Source organism: Salvelinus alpinus, chromosome 1, assembly GCF_045679555.1.
Source record: "Salvelinus alpinus chromosome 1, SLU_Salpinus.1, whole genome shotgun sequence".
Taxonomy (NCBI): Eukaryota; Metazoa; Chordata; class Actinopteri; order Salmoniformes; family Salmonidae; genus Salvelinus; species Salvelinus alpinus.
This window is the reverse complement of record NC_092086.1, coordinates 69,179,669-69,194,573: the sequence shown is the minus strand read 5'-3', so window position 1 is coordinate 69,194,573 and position 14,905 is coordinate 69,179,669. Positions and strand designations below refer to the sequence as shown.

The following is a 14,905-nucleotide window of genomic DNA, read 5'->3' as shown; positions in this document are numbered from 1 at the left end:
ACTTCCAGTCAGTCAGCATGCACTCATCTGTGTCTATTTCCCTCCTCACACCGCCTGGCTCACTGCAGCTCTCTTCCTCCCTCTCTAGCTCTCTCTGTCTAGAGCGCTCCGACAGCACGTGTGTGTGTGTGTGTGAGTGTGCGCGTGCGTGCCCGTCCGTCTCCAGAGGGGCCAGACTGCCTGCTCCCGTTCCCCAACTCAGAGTGCACAGACCCAGGCTAGCGCACTGCTCCCCCCCCCCCCCCACCCGGAGAACCTCCCATCGATTTGACGGTTCACCGCAAAGAGCCAACAGCTAATAGGCGGAGGGAGGGAGGGGGGAGGGGAGCCCGGCTGAAAAAGAATGACATCACCTGGGCAGGGAGAGGGATGGGAGGAGGGATAGATGGAGGGAGGAAGAGGAGGAGAGCGCGAGTGCCAGGGGGAAACTGCATTAGACCGATTGGCTGGGAGCGGAGAGAGGGAGACCAGAAAGAAGAGGAGCGGGAGCATCTTTATTGATCAGGCAGCAACATAAAGCCTTGTGCATTCAGCCACCTCCACTCCTTTAAATAAATGGCAAAATAACTAAGGGGGAAAAAAAACATAAATCACAGCACGTTATCTGAACCCAGAACAGAGGGCGGCAGCACACAGCACGCGTCTGCTTGGGAAATATGCTAATGCCTTTCACAAACGCCCCAAATCAACGGCCTGGTTGTGAAATAGGATTTGAAATAGAGTAAATGGCTTTGATTTTGCAGCGCAGGCGCATTATCCCAGTTGCACTGTGAAGCACACTGAATTATACCTGGGCCAGAGACTGCGGTACCAAAGCGAGATACGCGAAAATGTGTACTACTAAAAGGAAGAGTACTAAAACCTTTCGCTGTAACAAAGAAACGCAAACCTATACAACCACTACTCCCTTATGGAGAGATGCAGAATGCAGCCGGCGGTGAGGGAGGAGGATGTGAAACTTTGTAAATCATTAGGTTCTCTGCTTCAGTCTGCTGTCGAGTAAATGTGTCCATGTCGGAAAGTCTTCTCTCCCTGCACCACTGTGCTGAAGAGAGGAATAACTCAAGCCCGTTTCCCCGCTCCGCGCGCTACCGCGTGCTGCTAAAGGATGACATCATTCTTTTAGAGAGCAGCCAATAGGAGGCCAGCACATAGAGCCTTTCTGGGAGCGCTGTTCGTAAAGAGGAGAGATATTTTTCTTGGGGATCTCTCCCTCCACACCCACTCCTACCTGACCCCAGCCCCTCAGCGTGAATAAAATGACCTTTCATTTAATTGATTAGAGGTTGGTAGACGAAGGAGGGGAGGGAGGGAGGGAGACAGCGAGCGGGAGCGTGTGTGACGGTGAAAGCCAGCTGCAGCCTCGTTTAGAATTGTGTGGGGGCTCTCCCCTCCTTTTTTTTATATTTTTTTTATAGGAGGCACAAACACACCTCAGCAAAGCCTGTTTTACCATCCACGACTCAAAACACAAAAACAAAGGGAGGCATTCTGCTAATCACTGAATTCCTTCTCAAACAGTCACAGAGGAACCTTGAGGAGTGCCTTTTCATGCAAATCCTTCCAACCCCCCCCCCCCCACCACAAACACAGTCATCAGTTGCATCTACTAGTTAGTAGACCAACACCATTTCACAGCCTTTTCTCTGATTCTGAGGCAGTCAAAAGGCGGCAGAGAGAGAGAGTTCAGGCAGGATGTACATCCTGTGTGTGTGTGTGTGTAAGAGAGAGTAATTTGAACAGATAAGCCTAAGCCTAGCAAGATAATGAACAATACCAACATGTCCATGATCTAAAACTGCCAACGCAGGCAGGCAGCCCCAAGGAGACACTTATTGCATCATTCCACAGGCCAGTCATCAGGGGACTTCAGTCAAACAACTGGTCTCCAGCTGCAACAGCGCTGCTTGTGAACACTCCATTAGAGTATGTATTGAGAACCATGAAGGAAGCTATATGCAGTTGAAGTCGGAAGTTAGCCAAGTACATTTAAACTCTGTTTTTTACAATTCCTGACATTTAATCCTAGGACAGTTAGGATCACCACTTTATTTTAAGAATGTGAAATGTCAAAATAATAGTAGAAGGAATGATTTACTTCAGCTTTTATTTCTTTCATCACATTCCCAGTGGGTCAGACGTTTACATACAGTCAATTAGTATTTGGTAGCATTGCCTTTAAATTGTTTAACTTGGGTAAAACGTTTTGGGTAGCCTTCCACAAGCTTCCCACAATAAGTTGGGTGAATTTTGGCCCATTCCTCCTGACAGAGCTGGTGTAACTGAGTCAGGTTTGTAGGCCTCCTTGCTCGCACACGCTTTTTCAGTTCTGCCCACAAATTTTCTATAGAATTGAAGTCAGGGCTTTGTGTTGGCCACTAAAATACCTTGATTTTGTTGTCCTTAAGCCATTTTGCCACAACTTTAGAAGTATGCTTGGGGTCATTGTCCATTTGGAAGACCCATTTGTGAACAGGCTTTAACTTCCTGACTGATATCTTTAGATGTTGCTTCAATAAATCCACAAAATAGATGGCATCTTGAGGAAGGAAAATTAGGTGAAGTGCACCAGTCCCTCCTGCAGCAAAGCACCCCCACAACATGATGCTGCCTCCCCCATTTTCCACCAAATCTAACAGATGGTTAGGCCAAACAGTTCTATTTTTGTTTCATCAGACCAGAGGACATTTCTCCAAAAAGTACAATCTTTGTCCCCGTGTGCAGTTGCAAACCGTATTCTGGCTTTTTGATGGCGGTTTTGGAGCAGTGGCTTCTCCTTGCTGAGCGGCCTTTCAGGTTATGTCGATATAGGAATCGTTTTACTGTGGATATAGATACTTTTGTACCTGTTTCCTCCAGCATCTTCACAAGGTCCTTTGCTGTTGTTCTAGGATTGATTTGTACTTTTCACACCAAAGTACGTTCATCTCTAGGAGACAGAACGCGTCTCCTTCCTGAGCGCTATGACGGCAGCGTGGTCCCATGGTGTTAATAGTTGTGTACTATTGTTTGTACAGATGAGCGTGGTACCTTCAGGCATTTGGAAATTGCTCCCAAGGATTAACCAGACTTGTGGAGGTCTACAATTTTATTTCCTGAGGTCTTGGCTGATTTATTTTGATTTTCCCATGATGTCAAGCAAAGACGCACTGAGTTTGAAGGTAGGCCTTGAAATACATCCACAGGTCCACCCCCAATTGACTCAAATGATGTCAATTAGCCTATCAGAAGCTTCTAAAGCCATGACATCCTTTTCTGGAATTTTCCAGGCTGTTTAAAGGCACAGTCAACATAGTGTATGCAAACTGCTGACCCACTGGAATTGTGATACAGTGAATTATAAGAGAAATAATCTGTCTGTAAACAATTGTTGGAAAAATTACTTGTGTAGATGTCCTAACCGACTTGCCAAAACTATAGTTTGTTCACAAGAAATTTGTGGAGTGGTTGGAAAACCTAGTTTTAATGACTCCAACCGAAGTGTATGTAAACTTCCAACTTCAACTGTATATATTGTACAATGGCCATCCCTGCTCTGATGAACAAGATTGTGACTCTAATTGTAATGTATAGAGAATGTGTGTGTGTTGGGATTTCTCCCATGGGACTCATTGTCCCTGCAGTGCTCAGGAGAATGACAGTGGCGAGACGGGATCTTTCGATATCCCTGAGCCATAGCAAGGCTCAGTGAACACTGAACAATAACACACACTAGGCCGCCTCTGTCTGTCTGTGTGTGTGTGTGTGTGTGTGTGTGTGTGTGTGTGTGTGTCTGTGTGTGTGTGTGTGTGTGTGTGTGTGTGTGTCTGTGTGTGTCTGTGTGTGTGTGTGTGTGTGTGTGTGTGTGTGTGTGTGTGTGTGTGTGTGACCATCAAGCTATATTGGGTATGCTATCACAGACAAAAGTGCCGCGCGTGTGTGTGGGGCACCGGGCTTACATTCACAGCTAATCAGTTGTGTGCGGAAAATTAGAATGTGTGAGCTGCCGAAAGCCCCTCCAGCCTGTTCAAAATAAATGGCCAGCAAAGCAGAATGCTGAGTTCTGTGAAAAGCTGTACAACTTCCACACAGATAAGGTTTTTTTCTTTCTTCACCAGCCACTTGCATATATTTTGGACCACTGCCTATTTCATTAAATGCAACAACAACAAAAAAATAATGAATACAATTGGTTCTCCCCAACTAATCTTCCCCTACCAAATACCTCCTGCAACAGTGAACGCAGAAAGTTGCTATTCTAATAATTGGTGTTACACATTTCTTTTTTTTTAAGAGCTTAGACCAGTAAAATGAAACATGCCTTTGGTCTACAGCTCTTTATAGAATCCGTATTATACAAAATAATCCCACGCTTGAGAGTCCAGACCACCGTCCCTCAAATTATTTGGGGTACTGAGCAAATGTTTGGTCTTGTGAGCGGAAACTTGAACGTTGTGAGAATTTTGTGCAACTTCCAGCGCGCGTTTACAGTGAGGCCGTACCCTTACAATTTTAGACAGTAGCCAATTGTGGTTATTTCTGCATAATGTAGACCTACCAACAAAACCAATGGAGCAAATCCCAGAACATTTTCACATGGAAATAGCTTCTATGATATAGTCTACAGTAGCCTGTATGTGGTGGTCAATGCAGGTCTACATTGCATAAGACTTCATTATTATTACGGGTTTTCTCCCCAATTTCGTGGTATCCAATTGGTAGTTACAGTCTTGTCTCATCGCTGCAACTCCCCTACGGACTTGGGAGAGGCAAAGGTCGAGAGCCGTGAGTCCACCGAAGCTTCTTGACACACTGCTCATTTCACCCGGAAGCCAGCCACAATGTGTCGGACTGTGTCAGTGTGCACAAGGACTGGCCGGCCAAACCCTCCCCCTAACCCGGACGACGCTGGAACAATTGTGCGCCGCCACCGGGTCTCCCGGTCGCGGCTTGTTGCGACACAGCCCGGGATCAAACCCGGATCTGTAGTGATGCCTCAAGCACTGCAGTGCCTTAGACCACTGCGCCACTCGGGAGGCCCGTTTTGACATTATGAAGAGCTTGACATGAATTCATGATTTTTTACTTGGTCTGTAACAACATGGGCCAAATAGGTGACTGTAAATTGTATTTTGTTGTGTTGAATGATGCAACAAACCACTTTACAAAATAAAATCTCTTATTATTACAATACAGAGAATTATACAATGTAGGCTATCACTCTGCATATTGGCTCATTTGCATATTCAAGACTGTCTCTAAATAGAACACTGCCCCTTTAATTAATACATACACTTTTTACCTGACTGGCTTTTCAAAGACAGCTTAAAATGTAGCCTACACGTTGTAGGAAGCAGTAACTCCCCATTGCTGACCTATACTTATCTATAACTGGGCTAATAACTCGCTAACTAGCAAAGAATATCAACAAATGTGCACACACACGGCTCTGAACAGAAAGACCGCTCATGGGCTACCCCCGCCGATAGAACTCTACTCCATTGTACGCCGTCTCTGCCTACAACAAAATCACAGTCTCAGTCTTGCAAAGTTAGATTTGTGTTGGTTTGTTGCATTGAAAAGGGGCTGATATAATGTTGATTCGATCACAGAGAAAACGTTGATCTATACAGTGCAAACTAATGGGGGGGGGGAACTCAGCCAAGTTCAATGTCTTGCGTCTGTGCACGGCCTGGCATTTCTTCTGCGTGGCAGTCCTGGAGGAGCTTAGAGGGAACATTGGTCCAGACCACCAATACTCCCTCGGTTTAAACAGGCAAGCCCCTTTGGCCATATGAATAGCTGATGAAGGCGCCATCATCTTGTACTTGGCCGTCACAATGCTTTCCTGCTCCACTACCCACACAAAGTGCTCCAGCAGACCGCTGTGCTGTGGTATGGTGTACTGTACTGAGTACAGGTCTACGGCTCGGAGCCCACTTCTCTCCTGCAGGACAGGAATTCCTTCCTTTTAACAGGGCCTTCCCTTCCCACCCAGTCCCTGTAGGGAGAGTGGGGAGATGAGAGGGAAGAGAGGGGGGGAGGAGAGGGAAGAGAGGGGGGAGGAGAAGGAAGAGAGGGAAGAGGAGAAGGAAGAGAGGGAAGAGGAGAAGGAAGAGAGGGAAGAGGAGAAGGAAGTGGGAAGAGAGCGGAGAGGGAAGAGAGCGGAGAGGGAAGAGAGCGGAGAGGGAAGGAGAGCGGAGAGGGAAGAGAGCGGAGATGGAAGAGAGCGGAGATGGAAGAGAGCGGAGATGGAAGAGAGCGGGGAGGAGAGGTAAGAAAAGAGAGGGGGAGAGGGAAGAAAAGAGAAGGTGAGGGGGCAGTGAGAGGGGAAGAGGAGAGAGGAGAGAGCAACGAGAGAAGGATAGGAGAGAGAGGGGAAAGAGAGGGGAGGAGGCCTGGAGGGAATGTGTTGCCTGCGTGTGAGGGTGCATGTCTTGGACTGGTGATCCCCGAAGCCCCATGGTAGAGTGCTAGCCTGGCTTGAGCAGAACAGTCCGGCTCCATAGCACTCCAAGTACTATGAAAATAAGAGCCTTTCCCTGGAGGGAGGGAGGGAGGGGAGGTTCAGCAAGGCTGTCATCTTAGCTACGATGATGTAATCACTAAAATTAGCTCCAGAGGCAGTGGCGGGCAGCAGCGGTACAAGCAGCACAGAAGGAATGACGTTAACATTTAGATGTAGGTCTGGCCTGGATCGTAGCCTGCGGTATCCTCTCAGGTCCCAGATCCACTCGCCCTGGTCTGCTTGTTCCCACTGCTTCTCACCGGTTTCACATGGCACACCATCTCCAGGGCTTTCACTTGTATATACCGGTAGTCAAAGTGCCTGGCCTGATAACAGTGTTTCACAGTGTTGTTGCTACAGCTGCTGTGCTCTTATTATGGAATATCAGAGCAGTTAATTACAGCGTTGTTAAAAGCCTTGTAGTGTTTGTATAATGGTACATCAGCGCAGGCTGGTGTTGTGTGTGTTTGCCTGGTGTGCTGGGGCTGGGAGGCTGAGGGGTGGTGGCTGGGTGTTGGGGGGCTGGTTCCAGAGGGGAAAGACATGATAAATCACCCAGCAGCCTCAGGCCTCAGTAAAGGGGGGGAGCATGGAAGTGAAAACCCCCAGAGGTCTCCTCTGCTCCCAAACCCCTCTCCCCCTTCCTCCTCTCACCACTGGCCAACATCCCTGCTCTATCCCTCACCCCAGGGGCCATTTGGCTCTGACAGAGGGGCACACTACGACCCCTGCCGCTCGGGGGTTAAATGTGCATTTTGATAGGACGAGACGGGATAGCGCTAGATGGAGAGATGGAGCGAAGTGGACGTGTGCCACAACACGTCACATCCCAGACAAGGTCGCGGAGAGTAGGGGGGGACAAGACAGAGAACATCAAGCTCACCTCTAAAAGATGACACGAGGGTCTCTGTGACAACAAGTCAGCGAGCAGCCATTTGCAGCACGACGCCATGAGACACATCCCAATGTCATCATGACCTACAGTATCTACAGAGCCCGGCGGAGATGTGGAGCTGACGTGTAAATTAGCACTGGGATCAGGGTACAGACTGACAGCCCTCTATGTAATGCAACCCAGCCAGCAGCGCACTGACTCATCTCTAATGGCTGAACACCTCAGACTCTGTGATGATCGTGAGACCGAAATACACAGAGATACAATATCCGCTGAGACCTGAGGATTAGTCACTAACCAACGAGCGACTAGCGTTGAAGCGACGCTAAAGCGAGGCTGCGTTCCATTAGCCGTGAATGTTTCCACACACGTAGATGCTAACGCTAGCTACGTGACTGGTGGAGGTGCTGGTGCCGGAGAGGTTAGAGGACAGGAAGGGTAAGAGGAAGAGAGGCACAGCCTGCAGCAGACGTCTTGCAGACTGACAGGAAGTGAAATACCGCAGACCGTTGACTAGCCTAGCGACCTGCTTCTGCTACTAGCTGGGTGTCATGCGCCAAGACAAAGCAGAGACGTGCAGACGAGTGATCATCTCTCTCCAACATGAATGCAGCCTAGTCATTCTATTCAGGCCAAGTTGAGACATTCATGGGTCAGTTACCGGGTAGACCAGGTCTCGTAGAAACGTAATGATCCATGTAATAGTGTCTTGGCTAGGAAAGCACTTAGTACATAATTCTGAAGGCCAAGTGAGGTGGTGTCCTTTTAAGGCATTGTGTGTGTGTGTGTGTGTGTGTGTGTGTGTGTGTGTGTGTGTGTGTGTGTGTGTGTGTGTGTGTGTGTGTGTGTGTGTGTGTGTGTGTGTGTGTGTGTGTGTGTGTGTGTGTGTGTGTGTAATTGAGTAAGGCAAGTAGGCAATTGATGTCCTAATAAAGTGGGGCAACGGAGTCATCCTTCCGTTCATTCGTCAGCATCCGTATATTAAATCCCATGGTGCATCATGCTAGTAATGCACCCCAGGTCTCCAGGGGGCTAGCCTGGAGGAGGGTGATATTTCTGGATCAATGGCAGTCAATGTCAACAGCACGTCATAGGGATACTCATCAATTAGGGCCAGGCGTAGACACAAAGACACTGCTTTTGTCTGGTATACACAACATAGCCTGACGGTCCAGTTTGTTGGCGCTTTAGCCAAGTCCTCTCAAAATCTATCCTGGCGGACCTTAGGGGTCCTTGAGGCAAATTTGTTCAGCATGAGGAAAGACACCTAGACACACAGTTTCAAGTATCTAGGTCAAACGGGCAGCGGATGTGAGCGTGTAAGAGAGACATGCGTAGATTTCTTCCCCCCTGTGTTGTACAACAGCTGATGAAACATTTTGTCAGTGTTATTTCCTGTCGATGGTTGAAAACACAATCTACAATGGATCTTCTAATCAGCAGGTTTTCATACGTTTTCGGGTTTTTCCCCTCCCCACTCACAGACAATCCTAGCAAAATTCTTGTTTGAGAAATAGTTTTTAAATAGAAATAGCTTTTGCGCCCATTTTAATAGAAAACAATTACAGTAAGGTACTTAATTGTTACCCAGAAATGACTTGATATCTGCATTGGGCCTTTAACATACACCGCCACACTCAGTGAAGAAGTCAAGCTTCCAACGTACCTGGTTATACGCATAATCCTAAAGGACGACCACAGCAAGCATCAGGGATGGAGAGGGAGAGATGGAGGGACGGAGAGGGAGAGATGGAGGGATGGAGAGAGAAAGACAAGACATCAGGAGGATGAACAGAGGGACAAAAACATAACTTGAGTTAAATGCCTTAACAGTGAAGTCATAAGTTATCAGTTTGGCTCTGTGATCAGGTGGCTGGTGGTGGGAGGAAGGGAGGCTATGTTTAAGCCAGACTTTATTGACTTTCCCTGGACATCCTTCCGGAAGGGCTGGGCTTCAACAATCCCAGCAGGAGAGGGGATGGGAAGGCGCGGAGATGGGGACGTCAACCGCCTTGTCAGGGGGCGTGATGGAGCATGGGCCGGGGTGATTACTGAGAACAGCAACTGAAACACGGCAGTGCCTGCGCCCAGCGATACTATCAGCAGCATGAGGGAAACTCCCCCGTCTGACAGGAGGGGAAACCAGGGAGCTGACACACACAGATGCAGATGTATCACCCACACAGGTGTAACAGACACACATGGACACAGAAACACACACACACACTCACTCATATGCTGCACTCACACGCAACACACACACCCCAACAGTTCCCACACTACTTGTCAAACACAGTGTAAAGTACTCACACCCCTTGACTTTTTCCAATTTTTCCCCCCACATTTTGTTACGTTACAGCCTTATTCTAAAACTAATTAAATCGTTTTTCCTCAGCAATCTCCACACAATACCCCATAATGACAAAACAAAAACAGGGTTTAAGAAATTTTTGCAAATTATAAAAATAAACATAAAAAATACCTTATTTACATAAGTATTCAGATCAGTTGTATGAGACTCCAAATTGAGCTCAGGTGCATCCTGTTTCCATTGATCATCCTTGAGATGTTTCTACAACTTGATTGGAGTCCACCTGTGGTAAATTAAATTCATTATACCTGTCTGTATAAGGTCCCACAGTTGACAGTGCATGTCAGAGTATAAACCAAGCCATGAGGTCGAAGAAATTGTCTGTAGAGCTTCGAGACAGAATTGTGTCGATCCACAGATCTGGGGAAGGGTACCAAAACATTTCTGCAGCGTTGAAGATCCCTAAGAACACAGTGGCCTCCATCATGCTTAAACAGAAGAAGTGTGGAACCACTAAGACCTTTCCTAGAGCTGGCCGCCCGATCAAACTGAGCTATCGGGAGAGAAGGACCTTGGTCAGAGAGGTGACCAAGAACCTGATGGTCACTCTGACAGGGCTCCAGAGTTCCTCTGTGGAGATGGTTGTCCTTCTGGAATGTTCTCCCATCTCTGCAGCACTCCACCAGTTAGGCCTTTATGGTAGAGTGGCCAGACGGAAGACACTCCTCAGTAAAAAGGCACATGACAGCCAGCTGGGAGTTTGACAAAAGGCACCTAAATGACTCTCAGAACATGAGAAACAACATTCTCTAGTCTGATGAAACCTAGATTGAACTCTTTGGCCTGAATGCCAAGCGTCACGTCTAGAGGAAACCTAGCACCATCCCTACGGTGAAGCATGCTGGTGGCAGCATCATGCTGTGGGGATGTTTTTCAGCGGCAGGGACTGGGAGACTAGTCAGGATTGAGGAAAAGATGAACAGAGCAAAGTACAGAGAGATCCTTGATGAAAACCTGCTCCACAGCACTCAGGACCTCAGACTGGGTGAAGGTTCACCTTCCAACAGGACAACGACCCTAAGCACACAGCCAAGTCCTTCAGTGGCCAAGCCAGAGCCCGGACTTGAAACCGATCAAACATCTCTAGAGACATCTGAAAATAGCTGTGCAGCAACGCTCCCCATCCAACCTGACAGATCTTGAGAGGATCTGCAGAGAATAAATGGGAGAAACTCCCCAAATACAGGTGTGCCAAGCTTGTAGCGTCATACCCAAGAAGAAGTGAAGCTGTAATCATTGCCAAAGGTTCTTCAACAAAGTACTGAGTAGAGGGTCTGAATACTTATGTAAATGTGATATTTCAGTTTATTTGGAATAAATTAAGGCAAATTTCAACAAACAAAAAAATTTGCTGTGTCATTATGAGGTATTTTGTGTAGATTGATTAAATTCTGTTAAATACAATTTTAGAATAAGGCTGTAACGTAAAAATGTGGGAAAAGTCAAGGGGTCTGAATACTTTCCGAAGGCACTGTACTTTCCTCACAGCACACATACCCCATTTCATACTGACACGAATAGCAAGCAAGCCCCCTGCAGATCATGGAACAGGCTTTATATAGCCGCGATAGTTCAGCGTAGATTAAAATGTAGAATACAGGCATGAAATCTACAAAACAATCATTCCTACGTATGTATCCTGGACACATTGGAAGCTGTAGACCAACATCTCAACCACAAACTGCTCTTTAACCTTTAACTACAACATAACAAGCAATACTTCGTTAAGCCGTGTGTCCAACCTTCATAACAGCAGTCAACTCTACTTACTCCACACAGAGACCTAAGTACACCGACACCTTGGCTTTTCCACACTGCTGTCAATGGTATCGTCCTGTCTGAGCCTAGTAGACGTCCTTTAACTTCAGCAACTGTGATAGTGAGTAAGCTATACATTAGCGTTAGTCCTTACCGTGGGCTCCTGGCCGTCAGTGATCAGTTCCCGCTCTCCCCGGGGGTTGACTTTGCGAAAGCGTCGGCGGGAACGTCTCTGGGACGCCTCCCTCTGCAACGCCCTCTCCTCGACCTCGCTGGCATTGTCCACCTGAAACACATGACCAAGCTGGGCCTCAGCGCTAGAGCTCTGGGTCGGGAGCGCACAGCCTCCACCACTACTAGACTGTCCCTGTTCTGAGCTCAGCGTCAGCTTTTCTGACTGATCACAGTTCTGACTGGCTGCTGGTTCTGAGATCTGATTCTGGATCTGGTCCTGTTCAGGCTCCTGGTTGAACATCCAGTTCTTCCACAGCACAGAGAGCCTGTGCAAGCGCAGCGTCATGGGGACGGCATCCACAAGACAGGCGAGAGAAGAGACGATATAGACGAGGACGGTATGAGGCGCTCTCTCTAGCTCTCTTCGAGGCTGTGACGAGAAGAGCTCTAGTCATTCTGTCTCGGTCTGCTGTCTAGAGTCGGGAGGCTGTTGCTGTACAACAGAACTCACAGTGAGGCCACAGTTTCCTGCAGGAAACAGTCAATATACAAATATCCTCTCTGAGCAGAACAGAGAAAAAAAAAAGAAAAGAAAAAAGATTCCGTCCATACAATTAATTCCTGTGCGCTTTGTACTACTTCGCTGTTGTTATTGCTGGGGAATTTGTTTCATTTTCACGTTATACACTGTGTACAAAACATTATGAACACCTGCTCTTTCCATGACAGACTGACCAGGTGAATCCAGGTGAAAGCTATGATCCCTTATTGATGTCACCTGTTAAATCCTCTTCAATCAGTGTAGAAAGGGAGGAGACAAGGTTAAAGAAGGATTTTTAAGCCTTGAGACATGGATTGTTGTGTATGTGTGCCATTTAGAGAGTGAATGGGCAAGGCAAAAGATTGAAGTTCCTTTGAACGGGGTATGGTAATAGATGCCAGGCGCACTGGTTTGTGTCAAGAACTGCAACGCTGCTGGGATTTTCACGCTCAACAGTTTTCCGTGTGTATCAAGAATGGTCTGCCACCCAAAGGACATCCAGCGAACCTGACCACTGTTGGAAGCATTGGAGTCAACATGGGCCAGCATCCCTGTGGAACGCTTTCGACACCTTGTAGAGTCCATGCCCCAACGAATTGAGGCTGTTCTGAGGGTAAAAGAGGGCACTCAATATTAGGAAGGTGTTCTTAATGTTTTGTACACTCAGTGTATAACCAAAGCTGAGCAAATAGTTTACATTTGTGAGGTGATTTGTGAAACGGAACTATTGAAAAACATTGAAACTATAAAAAAAAATTGAGGAAGAATGCTTCAACTGTTTAAGAGTCACATATTTTAAGAGAGTTTTTTCACTAGAACAACAAAGCTTTTTTGACGGTCATTGACATTAGGTGGGGTTTTGACCCCACCGAATTTTTTAAGTCAGTGTTGTCAGTTTTTAAAAAAGTCAGTTTTTAAGTCAGTGTTGACTTTTTTAAGTCAGTGTTGTTTGAGAGGAGGCTTTACGAGGCCAGAGAGCGGGTTTATCGGGACAGTGGAGGAGCTGATGTAACCTTCCAGTCTCTGTGGTGTGTTTGTAAACCCATCAAATTCTGCTCGTTTGGACACAGTGAGGGCCAAATGCCTCCGCCGACCTAGCTGGAGGAAAGCTGGAGCCAAAAAAAATAAAAATAAATTAAACTCAGTTAACAGAAAACATCTGCACTCGTCTGAACAATGCTGGGCTTCCCCCCCCAACTCCTCCCTCTCTCGCTTTCTCTTTCCTTCTCCGAGTCGTGAAATCCCTGCTTACGCAAATCAACTTTTTCCACTGTATTTTACGCATCACGGGTGGACAATTACGTACGCAAGAACACTTTTTATTGCCGACTGTTTCGCTACGCTCAATGACTTAGATGACATTTCTAGTTCATATAGGAGTGGGTGGGTAAAACCTCTGAGCCTGGAGTAGAGTGGGATTGAGGAGGAGGATCAGAGAGGGGAGGGTAGTCTACAATATACAAACCCAACCCAGAGAATCTGTGTGTGTGTGTGTGTGTGTGTGTGTGTGTGTGTGTGTGTGTGTGTGTGTGTGTGTGTGTGTGTGTGTGTGTGTGTGTGTGTGTGTGTGTGTGTGTGTGTGTACAGACTGCAGGGCTGTCATCTCTGTGAGCTCCAGTCATCCATCAGGATGTAATGAAACACATGATGGGCACAGAGGATGAGAAGAGATGGGAGAGGCATGACAAGGGTATGGCCCCGGACCCCTCTCATCGGCTCAGCTGGCCGGGACAGACGGTAGAGACTATATGGACACTGCTGACCTGCAAAACGACTAACCACAATCTGAAACTGACCCTTAACCCTTAACCCCAACCAAAACCTTAAAGGACAAGTCTGCCATTAATAACCAGTTATTATGCTGGTAGTATTTATGCACTACTGTAAGTGCACTACTGCACAATTCCTTGTTATTGTCATTTTGAAAAAGCCTGTATTGCCGTCGTCTACAGCATACACCGATTCCCAGGGTGCATTCCGTCTCCCATGACACAATTCTCTGCCTAGTTAGCCTGCAGTTAGCTGTCAGGCCCGGACGACACTTAGTCTAAATATATTGCTCATGTCATAAGTTATGAGCGGACTTCACATTACTTTTGGGTTGTAAATATATTATAATGCTTGCATGAACGTCTTGCTGAACAGATATGTTCATGTCATTACCATTACAATGGTGCAATACACCATTTATTTAAATGTTTATGCAGCGACGCTCCGCATCCAACCTGACAGAGCTTTTGCTTTGTCATTATGGGGTATTGTGTGTAGATTGATTAAGGGGGCAAAAAACAGGTTAATACATTTTAGAGTAAGGCTGTAACGTAACAAAATGTGGAAAAAGTCAAGGGGTCTGATTACTTCCCGAATGCACTGTATATTTCTCGAGCGGGTAAAGCTACGCGTGTTGTGTCGCGGGACTCAAGCATCTTCGGCTTTGTTTAGGCTACAGAGAAAGGCATTAAAGGAGATAAATGGACTCTGACAATAGGCCTACAGTAAAAGGCACGTTGTGTTGGGCGATGTGGTAAAGTCCGTTGCATTTTGAAAAGTAGACGGTGACAGCGTTGTGTGTGTGTGGCGTTCCCTTGTGCGTGTTGTCGCGCGCGCAGGAGGCCCACGGCTGTCGTTTCCTGCTTGCTTGGCAGAGTTCGCAGAAAAGGTCAAATTGGGAACCCCGTG

At 47.0% G+C, this 14,905-nt stretch overlaps 1 protein-coding gene across 4 annotated transcripts in view; it reads right to left on the bottom strand.

The window, feature by feature from the left end:
* Positions 1 to 14,905, bottom strand: part of LOC139584120 (rap guanine nucleotide exchange factor 6-like) — a 133,458-nt gene that overhangs the window by 67,622 nt on the left and 50,931 nt on the right. For all 4 annotated transcript variants that reach the window (XM_071415627.1, XM_071415636.1, XM_071415645.1 and 1 more), the window contains exons 6-7: positions 11,666 to 11,797; positions 9,049 to 9,066 (exon numbers count right to left, since the gene is read on the bottom strand). In XM_071415627.1, the coding sequence (XP_071271728.1) occupies positions 9,049 to 9,066; positions 11,666 to 11,797 (150 nt within the window). The remainder of the gene's footprint in view (positions 1 to 9,048; positions 9,067 to 11,665; positions 11,798 to 14,905) is intronic.